Source organism: Bos indicus, chromosome 12, assembly GCF_029378745.1.
Source record: "Bos indicus isolate NIAB-ARS_2022 breed Sahiwal x Tharparkar chromosome 12, NIAB-ARS_B.indTharparkar_mat_pri_1.0, whole genome shotgun sequence".
Lineage (NCBI taxonomy): Eukaryota > Metazoa > Chordata > Mammalia > Artiodactyla > Bovidae > Bos > Bos indicus.
The window spans coordinates 34200492-34223340 of record NC_091771.1 but is presented as its reverse complement, the minus strand read 5'-3'; the positions used below and the strand labels follow the sequence as shown (position 1 = coordinate 34223340).

The following is a 22849-nucleotide window of genomic DNA, read 5'->3' as shown; positions in this document are numbered from 1 at the left end:
ACTTTGACCTAAAAAAAAAGTCCTTCCTGTAATTAACACATGGCGATACGGTATGCAGTGATGTTTAGGACAGAGACAGCGTTTGCATCTCGGTTCCAGATTCGTCAGAGGCTGAACTTGACACACGACTCCCTTGCTGTGCTGCAGTTCTGTGTATTTCTCGTCAGGTCAGAGGTGCGCCTGTGCGGTCCATCCCTGACCTCGCGGGAGGAGCCAGGGCAGCCACTCACACGCACTGTGGAGACCACACGTGGTTTCTCCACCGCCATAACTGACTGCTCCACTTTCAGCCACCTATACAGTTGTCTTCAGAAATCATGCAGAATCTGCCAAACAAGCTAAAAGCCAGCATAATTTAAAAAAAAATTATTTATTCCAAGATCCACGGGTTTGAGGCTTTTCACAAGTTATCACAGAAGTGAATACGGAACTCAGAAACAAGTGTTTGTAGCTGCAGCGCTTACAACAGAATCAGCGTCACCATGACCCTGATCTCAAGGACTCAGGTGTCTCCCTCACGTAGAATCCATGAGGAAGGTCTCGAAGTCTAGGTCCAGGTCGGAAACGAGGGTGTTTACGAAGTCGTCGATAGAAGGACGCTTCTGAAGCATACCTGCCAACAGAGAGACAGACGGTCAGCCAGCTCGCTCAGGGGCAGCACAGAGCGAAAGAGATGGACAGCACGTCCACACAGTCGGGGACACTCGGCCTCAGGAGCTGCAAGCTGGGAACGAGGCCATTTCAGGGTGTCCAGGCAGTGCCTGGGCTCTGAGTGGTTTCTTGTTTTATTGCCTTTTTTATACTATCTCACCAACACTTAGCTTAGAGATTTAGACCCAAATATGTTTTGGAGATATTACTACACCCTTGGAGCCCACTTGACCAGGAGTGCAAGGAACCACGTTTGGGGGCCGGGGGTGCTCCCACCCAGGCCACCATCTGCAGTGGAGCATAGAGAGCTTTGGGCAGGCCTAGGGCTGGACCCACAGACACGGTCACCCCCACTGGGGAACACGGCCACTGGGGCTGGCCAAGGCCTGGCTTGTACAGTGGACACACAGCAGCCGTGCCAACACGTCCTCGACAGCCCCTCACGAGACCCCACGTGCTCAGCAACAATACGGATGCTGTCATAGTCTCACCACAGCCCAAAACACTTTCATCTGCATTCAAATCCAGGTCCTCACATCTCCATCGCAGGGACCATCTGAGGAATAAGGACGGCTCTTGGAAGAGAATTTTGTTGCTGTGTCTTTAATTGCAAAACTAAAGTTCAAAGCAATTTTTTTTTTATAGTAAAATAGTCATGAGATGTGATGGCTCTGACGATGGCCAGGCAGCGCCTTCCACTCCGTGTCTTTGAGACACAGGCTTTCACGTAAGCAGAGCAGTAAACCCCGTTTGCGCATTTCCCATGGGCCAGGGTTCTCATGCAGAGAATAGTTGTGGGGCAAACACTGAAACATGACTTTTGGTCAGATGTGTTATCCTGTTTCACCATTCCCTTCCTTGTAACATTTGAAACATCCTGTAATTACAAACTGCTTCTAATTAAATGGTTAGAACTGTCAGAAGGTGGGGCTGACCTGTGCAGTGAAGTGCGGCCGCCAGTCCCTTGAAGTGTTCCTGTTACCTCCACCAGCTGTCCACGGACACAGAACCCTTCACCTCAGGGCCACACCCTCTCCAGGGCCACCTGCAGCCACTTCTGCATCTCAGAGGATGGCCGCCGTGGGGCAAGCAGAGAGATGCACACACGCTCGGGGGAGTTTTAACTAAAACCTGGCCCAAGAGGAGTGGTTGGACCGTGGTGTGTGTGCTGCGACCGGTGAAGATGAAGGTTCAGAGATGACGCACCAACTTACCGGGGCGGGAATGCTCCTGCCACACGGCTGCAGTGTCCTCACTTTAGTTAGATCTAAGTGTTTGCAAGTGTCAACATGAACTAACAACTTCTACACAGGGAATTAAAAACAAAATGTTTTCAGGCAGTTCCACAAATAAGAAAAACTGAATTTAGCATTTACATATGTAGATGGTAAAGATTCCAGCAACACGTGGATTTTTTTTATAAAGCTGGTGAAGATGTTCTCTGTGTCAAGTCTTAAGTCTTAAAAGGGTGGCGATGAGATGAGCAGTTTTGTAGGCGCCCCCAGAACCCGCTGGAGGGCCAAGTCCAGAGCGGGTGGAGTTGACACTCATTCTCTGGAGGGCAGGGGTGGGGGGCACAGGGAGCTGAGACTGTAAAACAAAACTGAGGGTAACTTTCCCCCTCAGAGGGACACGTGGGTGGAGGTGTAAGACAGACCAGCTGCAGGGAACCCTCAGGGAAGCAGAGTCCCACCTGCCCACCCTCCACAGGCCCACAGGGAACAGCCCGTAAAGCAGTTACGATGACGATTTCATTTATTTTCCTCCTCCTTTTCCCCGAGAGGCGAACGGGCTGATAAAACCTGGGGCAAGCCCAAACGTTCCTGTCTCGACTGCTCTGCTAAACCAGTGTGTTCACGACCTTGGAGGACCGGGAGGCTGTCCCAGGCCTGACAGCAGTGAACTAGGGTCTCCAGGGGTTCCGGGGCGGGCTCTGGGTGCTTGCCTGTGTGCAGCGCCATAGCCGTAGCTTGCACCACACAAGCTGGGTGCTGGCCTGTGTGCAGCGCCGTAGCCTGCCACTCGGGGGCTGCTAGCTGCGGGTTATGTGTGTGCCCGCAGGGGACGCCATCCTGGCCACCACACTGGGGCGTCTGGGGGGCAGCTGGGCCCCAGGTACGGGGCCTCCTGCCTTCCTAACCCAGCTTGGTGCCAGCCCTGTGCCACCCAGGGACCCACTCCCAGTCACAATGACGGGAGGCCTGTGGACACCAGGGCAGTGAGCTGGTACGGGTGCCCAAGTGGATCGTCTACCCCGACATGGAGCCCAGAAGCTGCTTTCTCAGCTGGCTTTTGCTTCACCCCCTGACTCTGTGGCCGCCTCTGCACTGTTCCCTCAAATTCCTTTCTGTTTGGTCAGCCTGAGTTGGTGGTTTCTTTCAAAAAGATTCCCACCTGATACAGAGATAAGTTCACAAGTTATTAAAGAGAATTTAATGATACCCGGGGGACACTGATATTTTTGTTTGAGGACCAACTTTCTAAACCCAGGGTTTGGAGTAAAAGCAAGTGCTTTCTGCTCTTTCTTTTCTCATTTAAATAACCACATCTTTCCACAGATATCAGAAACAGGTGACATACAGGCAAGCTTTACTATCAGATCTCTTCGGGTCACTGGCGGGCAGTGAGAGCTGTCTTGGCCTGAGACAGGGGAGAGTCCATCTCTGCCCCCCAGCCCCACCTGCTGTGGTGGGGGGTGTGCTGGGGGTAGGGCAAGAAGACGGGGATGCTCTCTCCAGAGTGCGTGGTTCCTCCTGAAATTGCTTCTTTCCTGGTGGAACTGGAAGGATCTGCCCTTCTGTCTCTGGGCCTCATGATGTGGCAGGCGCTCAAGGGCTGCGTGTGTGTCCCGGAGCCCATGAGAGGGGCGGGTGTGGCCCCTACACCCACGAGACCAGGCCCTCAACACCTGAGGCGGCCAGGGTGGGTCACCCCCCAGTTCTTTCTAAATCAGAGATAAAAGCCAAGCATACTCCTACATTTAAGGCACAGTGCCGGTACTTGGCTCAAATGAAGGTACGCCAGCCAGGTTTCTATGAGAGTTAAGGCCTACAGGCGTCATCTGTTTAGGGACCACAGCCCAGCTCTGAACACCCCAGGGGAGCTGCCGTGGGGGCCAGCGCCAGGCACGTTGGGCTTTCAGGCCAAAGGGAACATTCCTTGGCTTAGCCCAGCATCTTACAACCTCAAATTTCTGGCTGTTCTCTCTGCTGACTGTCCCAAAGTCTCCTTCTGAAGGGTTAGCGAGGAAGAATACAACAGAAAGATAAATTTCTCCTTTCCTGAACAAGACTGAAGGTGCCTCTAAAGAGGGCACTGGTGGTTAGAGCCAGAGCTTGGTGAGTAACCCTGGTCAAGCACCCGGTTCAGGGCCTTCAGCCCAGACTGGACTTCGGAGACTCACTCCTGCAAGAGGCAGCCTGAGCGGAGGCCGACTGGTGAGTGAGGTGTGTGTCTAAAGACCAGAACACCAGCAGAGTGTCGTCTACACAGCTTGACTGCTGTAAGAATTGAATAATGTGCACTGAACACGTGGGAAAGGCCCTGTAACTGGTAACAAGAACCATCAGAGTGAAAGTTCAAGGGCTGAAGGATGAGGTTGCTTATTTTCTGCACAAGTTGAATTTCAAAATGCTGTCTGTGATCAAGTATTTAGGGTTTTATCATCGGACACAATCCCAAGCTGATTATCCAGCTAATGAATCATGGCTTGCTTTGTATTCTCTGGCTTTTCCATCTGCTTTTGATGACATAACTTTATCTTGGGAAAGGAAACAGACGTGGTAACTAAAATCAACCCATTTTCTACCTGTTAGCAGCTGTGATACAAGGTTTACTGAAGAGAACATGGGGATGGGGAGGAGTCCTGGGGATGAACAGCGGCGATGGCCACACGGGGCTGAGGTGCACTGAACTGCACGTTCACAGCGGTAAGAACGGGACATTTTGTGTGATACACACTTTACCACAATTTAAACAAGAAGGGACCAGAAGCACTGAGACAGCCTGTGACTGGCCCACACACTCAGCTGCCGTGGCTCCGGCAACATGGGACACCCCGGACTGCAGGTCATCCACGTGAACTGCCCTCGGGCCTGAACACCCATCCCAACAGTTCACGGGATGCGCCGGACCACGGGTCATCCACGCAGACCGTGGACCGCCCTCGGGTTTGAACACCCATCCCAACAGTTCACGGGATGTGCTGGACCACGGGTCATCCACGCAGACCACGGACCACCCTCGGGTTTGAGCACCCATCCCAACAGTTCACGGGATGCACCGGACCACGGGTCATCCACACAGACCGTGGACCGCCCTCGGGTTTGAACACCCATCCCAACAGTTCATGGGATGCGCTGGACCACGGGTCATCCATGCAGACCGTAGACTGCCCTCAGGTATAAACAACCATCCCAATAGTTCATGGGACGTGCCAAACTGAAGGTCATCCATACGGACTTGTGGACTGCCCTCGGGTCTGAACACCCATCCCAACAGTTCACGGCCACTTTTCATGCTGAGATAACTTTATGTGCCAAACTCGGCCAGATAGATGGGAACTGTAGCCTGAGCTGGCCTGGCTGTGTGAAGTGAGCTTTCTGAGGTCAGAGCTCACGCGAGGACCAGCTCTCCTGGGGCTCAGACGCCTGGTTCCATTCTCTCTCTCGTTCCAAAGTTTCCTGGGTTCCACACTGGGCTGCCCACGTTCTTCTCTAAAGGTGGTTCCACTACCTACTGTCGGTCCCGGGAAAATGAGGACATCAGCCAGAAGGGAAACTCCATTCCTCCTTTGAACTGAAAACCTCCCCAGCCCCTCGGCCGGGCAGTACCTGTGCTGTTCGGAGCTGGGCTCTGCCCCAGGCCCTGCCTGTGGGCGGCCGGGCCCCTCATGTCCGGCCAGGTGGGAGCAGACGTGGGAAGTGGAGCTGCGGACGTGCCCTGTTCCTCATTAGTTTATCCCAGTTTCATTGTCAGATTTAACAATTCCGTTTACTGAGTACCTTTCTGGGTTAAAAAATATTTTGCCTTTTGAAGCTCCACATCTTCCTTAAACAAACACACCCACACATCAAACACATCCACGCCCTCTGAAAAACCAGTGCTTTTACGAAAGGGAGGCTACAGCCTGGAGCACCCAGGTGCTCCTTCCGGGGAACTGAGGTTCTGTTCACACGGCTGTGACTCTGGTTGCCATTCACCCATTGCTGACACTGTGGTCGCCCTAGGCCGCTGCATCCTGCGTCTGCTCCCCCGACACGCTTTGCTCCCTCATTCCTGTTCTCTGCACAAGAAGAGGAGGTTCTGCTGGCCAGTGTGTAGTCAGGACCGCGGTCTGCCTGTGGGCACGCACACGTGCACCCTCACTGAGTGAGATCTCACTGCCGTGAAACCACTGCCATGTGGAAGACGGAGACACCATCACCTCCATCCCTGGGACATCCTGCCCGGGGCACCGAGAGTGTCATCTGAGCATCAGGGTACGAGGCAACTCAGCCACCGACCGTGGTGACAGAGCACCCGGCACGTGCGGCCCCGACACGCACACAACTATGCCCAATGCGAGCGTGCCGTGGTCTACCGGAGAAGAAGTCAGAGACACTAGCAGTCCATACAACACAGGGGTGGGGAGCGCCTGGGCTTCAACTCTTCTAGTCCCGTCTCCACAGGGTCACCCGAGCACCCTGGGACCACAGACACGAGGGGACACACGCAGCGCGCTCAGCACGGGCGGCCCTGGCCCCAGGCTCAGTGTGGCTCTCACTGTGCTTCTCTTGCCAGCACCTTTCCGCCTCCTGTCCATTCAACTCTAGATACAAAAGCAGCAGTCAGTCTTAATGGCTAATATCCAATGTCAAGTATCTTAGGAAAACTGGGGTACAAGGCTACTGCAACATTTTAATAAAATGCTCATCCTGAAGGGAAAAGAAAGTGCAGGAAGAAGACAAAAAGGTAGGGCTGAAATTATAGTTATTTTGAGGGTGTGATTTAAACTTTCAAAAATCTTTAAAATTAAAGCTCTGTTTTGTTTAAACTGATTGAAGGGAGGATGTGAGTGGAGTTCAGCTGTTGTCCCGAGCCTGCTGCTAAACACACACAGTGCCAAAAGGAGAGGGCTTACTTGACGTACCCCAACTTACGTGATGGGGTCAAGTATTTGAGACATGCAGACTTGGACATTAAGGGAGGGCTGTCCCGTCTTACAGACTTTAATGTAAAGATGAACTACTAATTGAGAAAATCAGGTTTAGGTACAGTCATCCTCAATCTAGTTTCGTTATTACTGACATTACGTACAAGGTCGCAAGGAGAGGGTTTCTTTAGAGACGGTCGGAAAGACTCAGTCACTAGGAGACACCTTGCAAATGACGTTTCAGGAGCTAACCTGGTTAAATCCAGAGAAACGTCCCTTCTCTGTGCTCTCTGGACATTTCAAGAGCTGGTTAGCAAATGTGTCTCCATCTCTCCACTAGAAGCTGAGCAGGGCTCTGCCCTGGGATGCCTGAGGCTCACGGCCCTCGCCCTGCAGGTCACTGAGGGCTCTGTGTCCTAGGGGGCGAGGGGAAGGGCCTCGGCCTTACTTCTGTGAAGGCGGTCACACCTCCCAGCGCAAACGCCAGCCTCTTCGGAGCTGGTCACCCTGTCACCGCCCCCAACCTGTCCTGAGAGCGACTCCTTGTGCTGTGCTGCCATGCTGCGACTGTGACCAAGCAGGTCACCCAGAGCTGTGGGGCAGGAGCCTGGGCTGCCCGGGGGAGAAGAGGGGCTGGACCCATAGCCACAGGGAGCGTGCAGTGGACACGGCCACTCGCTGGGGCCTGAACAAATGCGGTGTGCGAAGCAAAGTGCGGTCAACACAGTACAAGTTAAATTCTGCTCACAAGTTACCTTCCCCAGAGGCTTTTCTTCACTGCTAGCAAAACGTATGTTGGTTGAATTTATTCACTGGAACACCGACAACATCAACAGCAGGAAAATGCAAGGACCATGAAGGCTCCGGGGCCACATTTACAGACAGAAAGACCTGTCCCTTCCTGGGAAAGCGACTCCTCCTACCCGGGCAAAGCTGTCACCCACACCCCAGGTCTAGGAAACACCCATCCGTTTCTGGCCTGTGTCTGCGGTTATCTGACTGCTTTGTCAACAATTCCTGGGATCCCACAACCCATGTGTTTAGAAAAATGAAAAGTTGCACTCTTTCCGGGAGGGCACCTTCTCTTCTTGGTTTATTCTGTGTTGGAAACACTGACCTTGTCTTCACTTTTAGGTCTTTGCATCTCTGTTCACTGAAGGTTTGACCCGTGCTGTTTATAAGCAGAGAATGTGATGAGCTCTTGGAAGGGGGTACTGTACAGAATGCTGCCTGCCTCCAAGACAGATGACGGGGGAGTGGGGGGGGACGTGGCTGCAGACTCGGGTCTGATACCCACTAATGGGAGGGGCACATCCAGAGCCTCCTTACCCCTCGACAGGAGGCCTGTCCTGCAGGCTCAGGTCTCTCTAACTCTTCTGTTACCTGTCTGTTGTGGTGACCATGTGATGCCCGTCGTCTTCTCTCCCAGATCCCTCTGTGCTCCTCTGTATCACTCCGTCTGCTACTCATTCCTTCCAGTGTCTTTTAATTTCAGTTACTCAATTTCTTCATTTCTGCTTGGGTCTTTTTCACGTTTTCTAGTTCCTTATTAAAATTCTCACTGTGCTCATGTATTCTTTTCTCTATTTCAGTTAACATTTTTATTACCAACACTTTCAACTCTTTATCTGATACATTTGTAATTTGTTGTTTATTTTTCAGGGTTTTTTCTTGCTTTTTAACTGAGAGCACGTCCTCTGCCTCTGTGAATTCAGGTGAAACAGGACCTGTTGAAGGGCTGTTGTCACGAGGGTGCGTTCCTATACAGACCGTGCGAGTCTGAGGCCTTTGTGGGGAGAGCTGGCTCTGACCTGGACAGGCGTTGTGCGTTTGCTCAGGGTGAGCTGGAAGCTGTTGCTGTGGTGGGACTGGAGGTAGGCGTGAAGTAAGGCTTCCTTTCTGCTCGTTGGCCATCACCGCCCTACTGGGGGGTGGGGTCTGACCCCAGGATGCTGGCCCGGGCCCTCTCTGCTCTGGGGTGCTTCCCCTTCTCCCTGCATGGGACTCGCCGCGGAGGCCGGAGCTGGAGCCGGAGTACCTGCAGGCACTGCCCTTGGCTGACACGGCCTCGGGTGCAGGCCCCTCTGTCCCTCACAGCCTGTCCCCGCGCTGTCATGGGGCAGTGCTGTGTGGCCTCCTGTGCCCTGGAAGGTGGGGCCTGCTCCCCAGTGCGTGGTCTCTGCCTCCCCGAGTTCCTGGGAGGGGTCCCAGGGTGCAGGCCTGAGCTCTGTGCCCACTCCCTCAGCTGTCCATGCATGAGTCCTGCCGCCAGTCTCCAGGTTCCAGTGGGAATCACTGCACGTGTGCGTGGATTTCTGATGCATTCTTAGGGAAGGTGAGTCCCACGCCCTCCTCTACTTCACCATCTTGTTGGACCCCCCACAATCACGTTTTTAATGGCCCGAGAAACATCTGGCCTTCTAGGTAAACACGTTTAAGTGTGTTCACATAATAGAGCCTGCAGGCGGCCCCTCTGCGGGGCTGGCACAGTGGGGCCCATCCACCACCTCCTCTGAGAGTCGACACTCTGCTCAGGGCCCTGACTGTGACCACCTGGGAACGAGGACCCAGGAGGGGCGTCCATCACCTCACGTTGCCCCAGGGGCCGGGATCAACATGACTCGCTGGTGCTGACTGTGAACACCAGGCAGGCAGTGCTCCTCCCTTCCTTCCAGAGCATAGGATGGAAAGAGGGGTCACCGTGTGGCCCACACTCGGGGGACACAGTGCCCAGTGCCTCGAGGGGGGCACTCCTGCAGCACACACCCGAGTTCGCCCGCATGAGAGGTCCATACCGTTTGTTTATTCAGTCACTCCTGTCAGGGTGCACTCATGCTGTCTACTCTGTGTGATGTTCCAACGCTGCCTTCAGTTCAGTTCAGTCGCTCAGTCGTGTCCGACTCTTTGTGACCCCATGAATCGCAGCACACCAGGCCTCCCTGTCCATCACCAACTCCCGGAGTTTACCCAAACTCATGTCCATCGAGTCGGTGATGCCATCCAGCCATCTCATCCTCTGTCGTCCCCTTCTCCTCCTGCCCTCAATCCCTCCCAACATCAGAGGCTTTTCCAATGAGTCAACTCTTCGCATGAGGTGGCCAAAGTACTGGAGTTTCAGCTTCAGCATCATTCCTTCCAAAGAACACCCAGGACTGGTCTCCTTTAGAATGGACTGGTTGGATCTCCTTGCAGTCCAAGGAACTCTTATTTACTTTTTTGCTCAAATTGTTGATGCTTTGGCCACTGTGTATTCATTTATCGGGAGCTGGGCTCCCTTGACACACACACACACCAGACCACGCGTGCTCCTGAGCACATGGTTCTCTCCCAGGCGGGGACCTCCGGCCAGCCCTGACCCTCCAGCAGGGAGGGCATCAGACCTTCTCCCCTAGAGGAAGGTGTCGGAACAAGCTTGAGTGCTCCCGGACCAAGGAGGCTTCTATGGGAAAGCGAAGTTCTCTTTACACATAGGGACAAGGGTAGCCCTGTGGAATATACAAACCACAAATTCTGACTTGTTTCTTGAATAAAAATAATATGCAACAAGTTAGAAGAGATGATATAGGATAATTAGGGCAAAAACGAATGTGTTTTGAAAACCACAGGGCTCGGCAGAAATGTAAGGTATTATGATTTTAATCAGCTTACGGAGAGGCCCTGTGGGCTTCTAGACTTGGGTTCCATGAGTCAGTCTGGCAACACAGAGAAACTGAAGGGAGTTTCACTGAGAACTGACTCATTTATCTACATTTCTTTTCATCTTATCTGATGTTTGGTGCTTTTTAAAACTCTGTCAAGTTAGAACATTCTCTGTCTATGGGCACACTGCTTTTGGCCAGAAGTCATAAAGCTAAGAGTTTCTTTTCTGGAAAGGGGAAAAGAAACTTTTCTGTTAAACTTTTAAAAATAACCACTTGAAAGACTAAACTCTTGGGCTTTGCCCTTTCCTGTCCCCACAGAACTCTGTGCAGAGGCTGCAGGGGGCACCGGGACCCACAACCAGCGGTAGAAACCTGAGACCCAGTGGGCAGGGCGCATACGTGGCTTCGGTCAGCCTCGTCCAGGGGCCACACAAGGGGGACGGATCCGCCACGGAGTCAAGGAGCTCACGGGAACACACGGGACAGAGAAGTTCACTGCTGGTCAGGGGCGTCAGGCAGGGCTTGCCAATGGGAAGAGTTAGGATGTGGCATTACACACACACAGACTTTGGGGAATCACTGAGGCCTCCAGGTTCAGGCCACTGACATCCTCACAAGTCTAAGACCCACCCAGACTCAAGTCAGACGTTACAGCTGAACTGAGGAAGATGTGTGAGGGGCGTGAGCCTCGGGGTCCGTGGGGATGGAGGGCAGGACTGGGGTCACAGGGTTCAGAGAGCAGCAGGGCAGGAGGCATGAGAAGGGAAGGTTTTTCAACACGTTGGGTTTTTCTAGTCATTTAAACATAAAATCTGAACCTAGGAACAAAACAAGGGCCACTTACTCAAGAACTTTGGATAACATGGAAGAAAGAGCAGTCTGCAAGGGACGACGGACCCTCCTGTGAGGAGTTCACCTCTCTCCTCAGAGTGTGAGACAGTACTGCTCCGATCCCACCAGCCTGCTCGGGGGGACCAGGTACCACCTCATTTGCATGCTTATCTTCTTCCGAGAGAACCATTCCATTTCTGAAGAGCTTGTGAGAGAAACTGTTCACCACAGCACACCTAAAGTTTTCTACTATGTTTTTGAAAATAACAAAATGAATATAGCATATATCATCATGGTTTTAGTTTTTAAAAAAAGTAAGTTCTCTTATTACCAAGAAATGTGATGCTTAAACCATAGAACACTGCAGGGTATGGAATGTGCAAAGATTGCAACTTACCCCAGAATTCTTGGATTTGGTCAGGTGTTGCCATCTTGTGTTTAGTGGAGGATTAAGTAACTAAATATTCTGCTTAAAACATCCTCCTTATATGTGCTATGGATGTGTTTAAAACAAGATAAGGACATAATTTTGACTTGAAGATTAGAAAGAAGTGGGTTTTTTTTTTTTTTTCCTGCATATAGCATCATTTTATTACAGCTGTGCCAACGTTTTAGATTGTAATTTAAAGGGAGAAACTGAGTATAGGCAAAAGGCGTAACTCATGTCATGGCAATAATATTCAGAGAGAGCTTCCCGGGACTCCAAAAGTGCTAATACATGCCTTGCTGCTGCTGCTAAGTCACTTCAGTCGTGTCTGACTCTGTGCGACCCCATAGACGGCAGCCCACCAGGCTCCCCCATCCCTGGGATTCTCCAGGCAAGAACACTGGATCGGGTTGCCATTTCCTTCTCCAAAGCATGAAAGTGAAAAGTGAAAGTGAAGTCGCTCAGTCGAGTCCGACTCCTAGCGACCTCGTGGACTGCAGCCCAGCAGGCTCCTCCGTCCATGGATTTTCCAGGCAAGAGTACTGGAGTGGGGTGCCATTGCCTTCTCCATCAGACAAATATTTGATAGCATCAACAAAGCATCTGATAACTATGATACTCTGTCATGGGCTTCACAGACAACCCACCCTTTTTCTTTTTAATTGGAGGATAACTGCTTTACAACGTCGTGTTAGCTTCTGCTGTACCACAATGTCAATCAGCTGTAAGTGCACATATATCCCCTCCCTCTTAAGGCTCCCTGAGACCCTCCCGTCCCAGCCGTCTGGGTCATCACACAGCAGCGGGCTGAGCCCCCGTGTTACACAGCAGCTCCCCACTAGCGAGCTGTCTCCTACGGGGCGTATATGTGTGTCAATGTTACTCTCTGGATTTGTCCCCCTCGCCTTCCCCCACCGAGTTCACAAGCCCACTCTCTAAGTCTGTGTGTTCATTTCCTGCCCTGCAAATAAACCACACTTTGTCTCCCTTAGGGAAACTGACTATCTCAAGTAATTCAGTAAAGCACCAGAGTGCTACCTGCAGATCCACTTCTGTTTTACTGTGTAAGGGCTTCCCCCCAACCCCTTTGAGGAAGGAAATGCTTTTTAACTATGATTCTGTTTTCTTCAAGTGGCATTTAGAGTTTTGAGAGGGGTTCTGTGGATTTACCCTGAGGCTCCTGGGCAGAGTTAGGAGAGAAGCCCGCGTGTGTGGAGATCCATGTAGACCCTGCCCGCTGAGTGAATAAACTTAAAGCTCACCTGTGCCGTGTTCGTCACTCAGATCCCAAGCATGACACAGGGAGTCCTGACTGACGAGTGGCTTGAGGCTCCTCTCAAATGTTCACTCTTAGCTCAGTCAGGAGGTTAATCAGTTGTTATTTGGTCACAGAGGTACACAACTTAAGAGTAAGCGCTCTGTTTCCTTACCTCCCACTAGTTAAGAGAACCCTGATGTGTCCCTAGTAAGTAGTTAGCACAGATGAAGCACCTACGTTTTCATAGAAGAGTAAGACCAGCGAGGTCAAGCTGTCCCTCCAGCTCTGACTCGTCCATCACTGCCAAGGCTGTGAGCCACAGTCTAGGACAGCCCTGCTTTGGGGCTCAGGCTGGCCGCACGCACACGGAAGAGGGGATGCCCCCGATGGTCTTGTCCTACAAACCCCACCCTGTGGGGTGACAGCAGGCGTCACACCCTCTGTTCATCTGCCAGGTAACTAAGCGTGTGGAGGAGTGGGTCTTGGGGATGGTATCAGGAAGATGTTAGTGCCCATGAGCAGAGCCAGCTGCGATCTGGATGCTCTATCTTCTCTAGTCTGAACCACAGGCTTGCTTTTCTCTTGTGAGTATGAGTTTCAGCATGGAAAAATACTAAGGTTCCTGACACAAAAATGTTTCATATGAAGAACAGACTTGCTGGAGAGATGACACAGCAACCTTAGAAGCAGAGGAAAAAAATACACCGAAAGAGGAAACTCTGAAAAGGATTTAGTATTCTCCTCTGGCTGGGGCTGTGTGTGGGCTCATGTTTGCATGCGCGGGCGTGCAGACGTGGCATCGGGAGGGCGCACTGAGTGCCACCGCTGGAGCACTTGCCAGGACCCCTGGCACAGCGGCTGCCTGTCTCCACGGCCCGCCAGCCATGGGCACGCACGTTTACCTGAGTCCACACAGAATGTGCAGCCGGCTGTCCTGGGCTCCAAAGGCACAGGGTTGAGCCTGGCTCTGCTGCGCCCTGCCATGTGCAGGCTGGCCCTGAGCTGACCCCACCAGCGGGAGGGCAGAAGGAGCAGCCTCCTCAGGGGGCTGCTTGGGAGAGTTAGCCATCAGTGCCTCATCACGAGGGTGCCCCGAGGTGATCCTGAGGGGAGGCCAGGGCTCACCCCGAAGCATGGCAGGCTGGGCTGGCTGACCCACGTTACATGCTTGCTGTGGCGTCGGGCAAACCGAGCCTGGATGTGTGTACCCTCCCAGGAGGGCTGTGCATTCAGGGTTGCCTCCAGCGCCAGGCACGGCAGCAGCTCTCAGCCGCAGGGCCGGAATGGACATGGCCCTTCCCATGAGGACAGTCGTGCAGACCCAGGCAGCAGCTCTCGGCCACGGGGCTGGGATGGACGCAGCCCTTCCCACAAGGACAGCAGTACAGACCTGGGCAGCAGACATCACCTCACCCCTCACTAGCAGGACCGCAGGGCTCAGCCTGAAGACAGCGCCGCCCCACTCGGGGTCTCCTCCTGCTGCACTGTCAGAGGACCTGCCATGGTGATGCCCACACCCCGAGACACCAGCACCACCCACCTCTCCTTGAAATACCGTGACAGTCTCTCCCATTCACAATTAGATTTCCGTCCAAAACGCACAGGAAAACAAGCACTGTGCTATGTCACAGAGCAGACTTAAGTAGGTTCTAATTTTTAAACAAGTAAAAAAACCATGCAATTTCTAACAGTGTATATAGCTGGGCTTTCAGGAGAGATAAGAAATGAGTTCTTTAGGCTACCCACTGTAACCCATCAAAAGCTAAGGCAAATTTTCTGAGAATTTGCAACAAGTTTCCGATTAGCGTGTTAGTAACATTTTGAGAGCTAAAGCCTGAAATTTTTTCCTCATCTAAGTCAGTCAGTCACTGACTTGTCACCTGGGGACACAATTAGACACCCTCACAGCCACGTCCAAGGCTGAGGCATCCTCTCTTTAAAAGAAAAAACAAAATATGAACAGCTTTCATCACAGATGATGCAAAACAAACACACACACAGCTCAAAAACCTTAGAGCGTGTCTCACTTCGGCTCACCTTGCACCATAAGCATGGGCTCCCTGCCCCCGCCGTGGGCCAGCATCTCCCGGCGATAGCGCTCCCCCGCCGCCCTGTAGAGAAGAGGGTTGTTAGCACACCTTCAGACACCCTCCACACCCCCGAGCCCCCAGATGAAGCCACACGGATGTCACAGTCACAGAAGCCACCCTCCATCATCTTCCGGTTTCTAAACATCCGATTCCTATCTTCACCTTACTCTACAGAGACCAGCAGTGATACGTTCACTCTAAGAGGACAACTCCAGTTTTCACTTTGTTTGTAACAAGCGTGCGCTTTGTAGAAAGGATTGTGTGTTACACATCTCCTCTTCCATCATCTTTAGGATTACTTCAGTGAAGAGGAGAGATTTGAAATCATTTATGCCATTCTCTCAGCAAAGAATTGGAGATGGCACCCAGCAAACAGAAGAATTACAGTGACGCAAGAGTGAAGGCAAAAAACGTCCAGGAGAGGCCTCGGTACGGTCAGAGGCCAAGGGGGCAGCAAAACAGGCAGACTGGAGGCGCTCTTACAGACAGAAATTCTCCAAACTAGTGACACCTGAAAACAAGTTATTTAGTGCTGAAAGTGAAAGTGAAGTTGCTCAGTTGTGTTCGACTCTTTGCGACCCCATGGACTATAGCCTATCAGGCTCCTCCGTCCATGGAATTTTCCAGGCAAGAGTACTGGAGTGGGTGGCCATATCCTTCTCCAGGGGATCTTCCCGACCCAGGGATCGAACCCAGGTCTCCTGCATTGCAGGCAGACGCTTTTACCATCTGAACACCAGGGAAGCCTACTTTTTAAAACAGAAAATGCAACTCCTTTAATGCAAAATAACTAAAGTTAAGTAAATAATGCTTTCATTCCACTATTTTTGGAAGCTCTTTATGTGGGCGATTTTGTGACTGTGGTCTCTAACCTGGAATGTTGCTAGCATTTCAGTATCAAAAACACAGTGACATCAGATGCTAATCCTGGCTCCGTCTTAAAGGGAGCGCTGGGGTGGCGTGTGCCCCAGACAGGACCATGGGCGGAGGCCGGGGACAGGCAGCGAGAGGCCTGCCTGCCCACGGCTGCCCCGGCCAGCCTTGGCTCTGCTGCCTGGCTTCCAGCCTGGAGACTTTTCAGAACTGGGATCAAAAAGGATCTTTTGATAGAGCTTAGACATTTTCTAGTCCAATGAGTATTTTTACTAGCTTACTTTTACATGTCCATAAAATTATAGCAACTGCATGTCTAGGCGAGAATGCGTACATAAACAAGGTACAAATGCTGGGGAACACATGTACTTAAGGATATGTGGTTTTCTAGTAAAGTGTGATTCCTTTAAACAAGAGAGTATTTTGTCTATTTTATATAAATCTTCAGTAAAGAACTATAATCCCCAGAGTTGATTCATGGTATTCAATTTAGGCTTTAGAGCCTTTGAAAGTAATAAAATCTACACAGCAGCCCAAATGTCCATGGAGGTGCAGAGGGTGGGAGATGAAATAGCATGTGGGCACTGGGATGTAAAACACTTAGAGACTCTATCACATCAGCTTCAACTGAGAATAACTATTAACTGCTGAGAAAACTCAAGCTTTTGCCAAATGACATGAAGAGCTGAGGGGGGTGGGGTTGGGGGGAGTGAAGGACTAGGGATTAGCAGACTTCATCTTAGTCTGGTTTGTTCACTGTGAGGCCTTGAACAAATCACAGGCCCCCTCTGAGCCTCTGTCTCCCCTCTGAGAATACTCTGTGCCCCGGATGTGGGACTGACGTGTATCTGCCGGGGGCGTCTGAGGCCCCCGCCTTAGCCCCACCAGCTGTGTGGCGAGGGGAAAAGACGCCCTGAGAGACTGCAAGCCCAGATGGGAATTACTGCTCTGCTTTTAAAGGACACGCCTTCTCGGGACTCGTGAACTGGAACTGGCCTCTCTGGCCCCCCGGGGAGGACGCCCAGCTCACAGTGGCCCAGTTTTCTGCAGGGTCCAGGTGAGCTCTGGGCATCTGGCCTCGGATGCAGGGGTGTGGGCTGTGAAACCCCCCAAGTCTGTTACCTGTTGAAAGGGTCTTGCCGGAAGCACTCTCTCCAGACCATGGACGCCACGGCCCTGGACATCAGGTAGGAGTAGTACTTGGCGCCATAACCGACCAGGTGGCTGAAGCGCAGCTGCCAGGCCTGCAGGACAGAAGAGACACAGGGAGGGTGAGCCTGCACACGTGTTCCTCCGTCTCCCCCGACAGGGCGGCCCTCATGCCAGCACCCTCCACGTCGTCACACTTTAAGCCAGAGAGCAAGTCCCCACCAGCCAACAGGCTGGGGCTCGGCCCCCAGGACCCTGGAGTGAGACCATCCGTGGAGATGGGCCTCTGAAATGAGGCTGCTGGGGCGGCCCAAGGCCAACAGGGCTGGGTTACATGGATCGTACAAAACTGGGAGACCGGGGAGGACAGGGCAGGAAGGCGACTGCCACGAGCCCAGCACAGGCCTTAGGAGAGCCGCTCTGACCCCGACTGCCCTATACAAGCTCGCCGCCGCTGGACTCGGGTCGGACAAACACAGAGAGAGGAGGCCCAGCCTCATGGCAGGAGCGTCAGTCACGAGCTGGACACGTCCATGATCCCGTCTGAGAGGCCCGCAGTGACCACAGTGACGCTGTCACCATCAGAAGGGCCACGTGCGTTCCCAGGGAAAAGCCTCCCCCGGAGAACTCCCTGCAAGTGCTGTCTGTGGACGGGAGCTGAAAACAAGCCGCCACGGCTGCCTGGCAGGAAGCGGGTTCGCTCTGAGGGGCAGCCTCCTGGCGCGCATGGAGCCGCTACTACCGGAGCCCGTCCTCAGAAGAAGCTTCTCTGAAACAAACCTGACCTGCAGGCGTAACCCTACTGTCTCCTCATGGATGCTTCAGCTGACAGGAAAGTTGTTTGACAGGAAAGTTGTTTGACAGGAAAAAAAAAATATTGAAGCCTATGTTTCTAAACTAAGGTAATCATTGTCTAATAAATCCTTTCACACCCTGGAAAATAAAGTATGAAGCTTCACCATCACAATAAATCTTTAACTAGATAAACAACTTCTTCCTAGTCGACTAAGCTGCAAACAACAAACGAACAGCTCCTTGGTGACAGTGGTGTGGCCGACCTGAGGACACCATGCCCTCCCCGTGGCACGGGGCCCTGAGCGTTGCCCGCGAGCACCGCCACAGCCGGCCTGGTTTGGGTCACACGCAGAACTGAAATTTCCCTAAGAACAAGGTCCAGGGGCACACGAGGCACTCACTGCTGTCTGTGAACGGCGGGGTGGAAGGACAGGTGGACAGAGGACGGACACCTCACAGCTGTGTCACAGTGGTTCCTCACAGGCTGGACTCTGGACGGAGACCAGGAGGCCGGCGCCCAGGAACAACACCCGCCCCACAAGCAAGAGGGCGTCCCAGCACTAAGAACACATCAGGACCTCAGGCTGATTCTTAAACACAGCTGGTGTTTTTCTTCCTAAAGAATTCCTTGACTGCACTACATGACAGTTATTGTAAGACTCTGGCGGCTGGCTTTGGCACCAGAGGCCAGGTTTGGACTGTGTACAGCATCTGCGTGGTATTTCCTCGTGTGCGATTCACTCTCCATCAAGCCTCGAAGACTCAACAAGCCAGGGACCAGCAGGACCGCGCAGGCTGGCGGAGGCCGGCGTGCCCCGTGCCCCCGCCGTGCGCAGGGCTGAAGGACAGCAAGACCGCGATCGCTCATGCGCCAGCCCTGTGTGCAGCCCTCCCTCCAGGCTGCCCGCCCCCTGCATGAGCAGCACTCTGCCGGGGTTATGTCCCGGGAGGCCCAGCCCTGGGTGTCCAGAGCGTCCACCCGACCATGCAGGGACCAGGGGACCCCCGCCACACCTGCCTTTTCAAGTGAATATTCTCTTATCAATGTGTGTACATGTTTTCCATGAGATCATACAGACAAGTATTTCTAATAAAAAGTCCCCACTGACATTTTACCAAAACCCATGAAACAGCAGTACCAAACACACAGGGATTCTGTCTGGAATAAGGCGATTTTAGGAGAAACCCAGCCACCGTGGTGGATGCCCCCTGCAGGCCCCGTCCTCCGTGGATGCTTGCATGGGCCTCCACCCCGTGAGTGCGGGCAGGTCTGACCATCAGGACTCGGCGGTCCAACAGCTGACAGCAAGCAAGAAGTCAGCCCCCTCAGTCCTGCAAACATGAGAATTCTGCCAAGAACCCGGGTGGAGCAGGCAAGCCCGAGGTGAGACCTCGGCCCGGCCGACACCCCGACTGCCACCCCACCCACAGGGGCCGTGAGCTGGCTTAGCCACGAGTGCATGGTGACGTATTGCATGGCAGTAGAAGACACACACGGATATCTATTTGAGAACAGAGGGTTGGGTTTCCCTGCTGGCTCAGTGGTAAAGAATCTACCTGCCAACGTAGGGGACACGGGTTCAATCCCTGATCCGGGAAGATCCCGCGTGCCTCGGAGCAACGAAGCCCAAGCACAGAAGTAGCGAGCCTGTGCTCTAGAGCCCGGGAGCTGCAACCGTGAGTCCGAGGGCCTGTGCTCCGCAGTGAAAGGCCCGAGCTTCTCAATTACAGTAGCCCCTGCTCGCCACAACTAGACAAAGCCCACACATAGCAACCACGACAGTGTGGCTGTAAATAAAGACAATTATCAGAAAAAGAAAAAAATTAGAGCTGTGCTAAGAAGTATTAACAAGAGAAACAAACTGAAAATTAAGAATGGATACCAATAATACTTATTAAAGTATATCCCTGTGTCTTCATGAGAATTTTTTGAGGAAGGTATTTTTACAAATATTATGTAATTTTTAATAATTATTATTTTTAACAGTTTCTATTTTATAGTAGACTCAAAAGCATAAGCGGGTCAAGGCCGTGGGCAGGGCCTGCCCGGCACCCCCGCTGGCCCTGGCCTGCACCACTGCCCCGGGTCTCCGGTGACTCAGGGCGGCCGTGCACCAGCCGTGGGTGGGCGTGCAGACCAGGTGCTTCAGAAGACAGTGGCTCACCCCCCGCAGCCTCTTTCCCTTCCTGCTCCCCCAGAAAAAGCAGGAACCAGACCCACACCTGGGACTCGGGGAAGCCACAAGCGGAGGAGCCCCTGACGCGACCTGCTTGCCTCTGCCTTGCTGGGTTATCTCACTTAACACGTTACTGACCTAGGGGCTTTTGCAGAAACTAATGGCTGTGGCCCGCGATCTGTTATTTAAATGAACAGTGAAAGACTCTGGTCAGTAAGTAGATAAGTCGCTGTTTCTGGGGGCTTTGACGTAGCAACTTCACCTGGACTCCAACTGACAGCACACAGGATGCAGAGCCCGGGGTCCTAATCTGAGCTCCCCACCCACCCCCCGCACCCCGTTCCTCCATACTGCCCACTCTGCATTTCTAACTATGGGACCTTCTGTGTTCCCAACACAGGTGAAGGTTATAGCCGCCTGGACTTCAAATCCCACGGATCCTCAAACAGATCCCCATGCCATATTCCCGAGTTCAGACTAGACCCTACAACTCGTAAATTAATTTCTATCCTGTTGGCTTCAACACATATCAAAGCATACGACTCAGCTATTTTTACAGCTAAAAAGGAGAGCCCCTGTGCAGGCTGACGTCAGAGCATTACACTACGAGCATGCCAGGGTGCTGATGCTGCTGGCCCCCAGCGGGGGGCGGGGGGCCACCTAGAGTTGACGGCTGTGAGAAGCTGACGCACAAGGACCCTACCCCAAGTGAAGCAGCGAGCTAGAATGTTGACACTACTCTCCGGTATATAAAAACAAACCCCTCTCCATATTACCATAGAAGTCTGAATGATTTCCACAGTACCAGTATGAGAACTTTATAAAGTTCTTAACGACAACTAGAAACCATTTTCTCTGCTAATGGTACACTTATGGCTCATTTTAAGGAGACTGGACCTAGTCTTCTAAAAAAAAAGTACTCCAAACTACCTAACCAAAATAATAATTCCATTGTCAATTCTATTTATATATAAATAGTGGGGGAAAAGGATCTGCAAAAAAAAAAGTAAAACCCCATGGAAATACCAGTATGTGTCTGTCAGAACCAACTCCATAAGCAGAACAAAGATGTAACCAATTCAGATGGAAATGCTCTTATCAGATGAAACATGGAAATATAATGGTGATCTAATTAATTGAGATAACTTAGGTGAATCCCTAAAATTATAAAGATGTCAACAAACAGGTAAAAATGACTAATTAATGTACTGCTACACACACACTGTCTGAATTTCTGAAGTGAAAACACAAAATGGAAAATGTTACTAATTTTCATTAACTTTTCCCGAGATCAGGCTGAGGTGCATAGGTGACTCAGAGCAGTTAATTCTCAGTCATGTGCTGTCCCTGAAACCTGTGAAATCTGGTGTCCACAAAGGAAACTCTTCACTTATCTGGCTCCTGCCTATTAGACTACTAACTTTACATGATCAGTACCCAATGGCCTTGGTGTGAATAATTGCTGCTTTGCAAACTTATTTAATTCGCACAGTGAACGATCCCTTCGGATCATATTAAAAGTGCCTGCTATAACTTCATTTGTAGATCGCAGTGGGCTGCAGTGGATATGTGTCTCATTAAGGGTGACGAGATGAGACCTGATTTCTACAAAGAGGTGAGAACACCCTCCCCATCCCCGTCCTGCCATGCACAACTGGGGGTCCCCACCCCCACCCCGAGGGGGCCCGTACCAGAAGTGCAGCACAGGGCTCACGATGCCACATCACCTGCAGGCCGGTCCCTTCATTCATTCTGTACCGAGTAACTGACATGTAACACATGTGACTGAGCCCCTGAAACTACAAAGGCTGCCTGCTTTCAATCGCCCTGTCATCATTCTTCCCCAATGATCTCGTCTGAAGAATCTCCAACATTCCTGATGTAACAGCTTTTAGCAATTTCTTACCAAAAAAATCCTGCTGTATTTATGCTTGAAACATATGGAAACCCTGGGCAATGCCCAACAGTGCATATTACTGCAACTCAAAACAAGTGTTGGATAAAAAGTCAGCACCTAAGCATTATTGGAACTTTTTACATAAAAGTACTCAGGTACCATCACTTCACAGGGTAGTAACAACAGGAGCCCTGGGAGATTTCTTCTCAGTTCTCCAGGGTTTGAAGGTCAAGCTGTGATCTCCCGAAGGTCGGGTGTGAGCCATGGCTTGTTGAAGGCTGAAAAGAACTGATGCCCTCTTTTTTCTTTCTAAATCTCTTTTCTAAACTCAGCCGTGGCCAGATATTATTCTCCAGAATCTTATGTACTTATTTACTCACTTTAACTTATTCTGTACAGAACTGGTTTGACTTTTTGAAGGATACACTAAGTTTTAAGAAGGAAAATGAGTTAGAAAAAGTGTGAGATAAATGTAAACTACCATCTGATTTAGAGACCTGCACTGCGCTCATGTAAAGGACCGAGCCGCATGAAGGGCTGTTTAGACTGCACGCTGGCTTAAGTGGAAAAATGTTATTGCTGAAATTGTGTAAATCATTTCAAATAGTGTTTGATTTTATGCTTTTTAGCTTTTAAGTGTCTGAGTTTTTCTAAATGTTCTGAGAAAGTCTGGTTCACTTTCACTCTCCATAAATCAGCAAGCATTTCAAAGCTTCCCTGAGACTCTGAAAACACACACACACGTGAAGAGAAGAACCTGAAGGGCGAGTGTATTAAATAGAGCATGCAGCAGGGTGGTCAATTCCACAATTACGAACTGTACTCACTACAAACCGAGAATAAGCAACTCCACGGTAAACTCCTCTCATACATGATAACCTGGTTGGGGACACAGGTTCTCAGGCATAGACCCGCCATCACAGTGCT

General features: G+C 51.6%; 1 protein-coding gene across 2 annotated transcripts in view; it reads right to left on the bottom strand.

Annotated features, from left to right (window-relative positions):
• Positions 1 to 351: 351 nt before the first annotated feature.
• The window catches only part of MIPEP (mitochondrial intermediate peptidase), an 85505-nt gene continuing 63007 nt past the window's right edge, over positions 352 to 22849 (bottom strand). For both annotated transcript variants that reach the window (XM_070800280.1, XM_019971500.2), the window contains 3 exons: positions 17027 to 17148; positions 14979 to 15052; positions 352 to 613 (listed from right to left, as the gene is read on the bottom strand). In XM_070800280.1, the coding sequence (XP_070656381.1) occupies positions 516 to 613; positions 14979 to 15052; positions 17027 to 17148 (294 nt within the window). In that variant the 3' untranslated portion in view covers positions 352 to 515. The remainder of the gene's footprint in view (positions 614 to 14978; positions 15053 to 17026; positions 17149 to 22849) is intronic.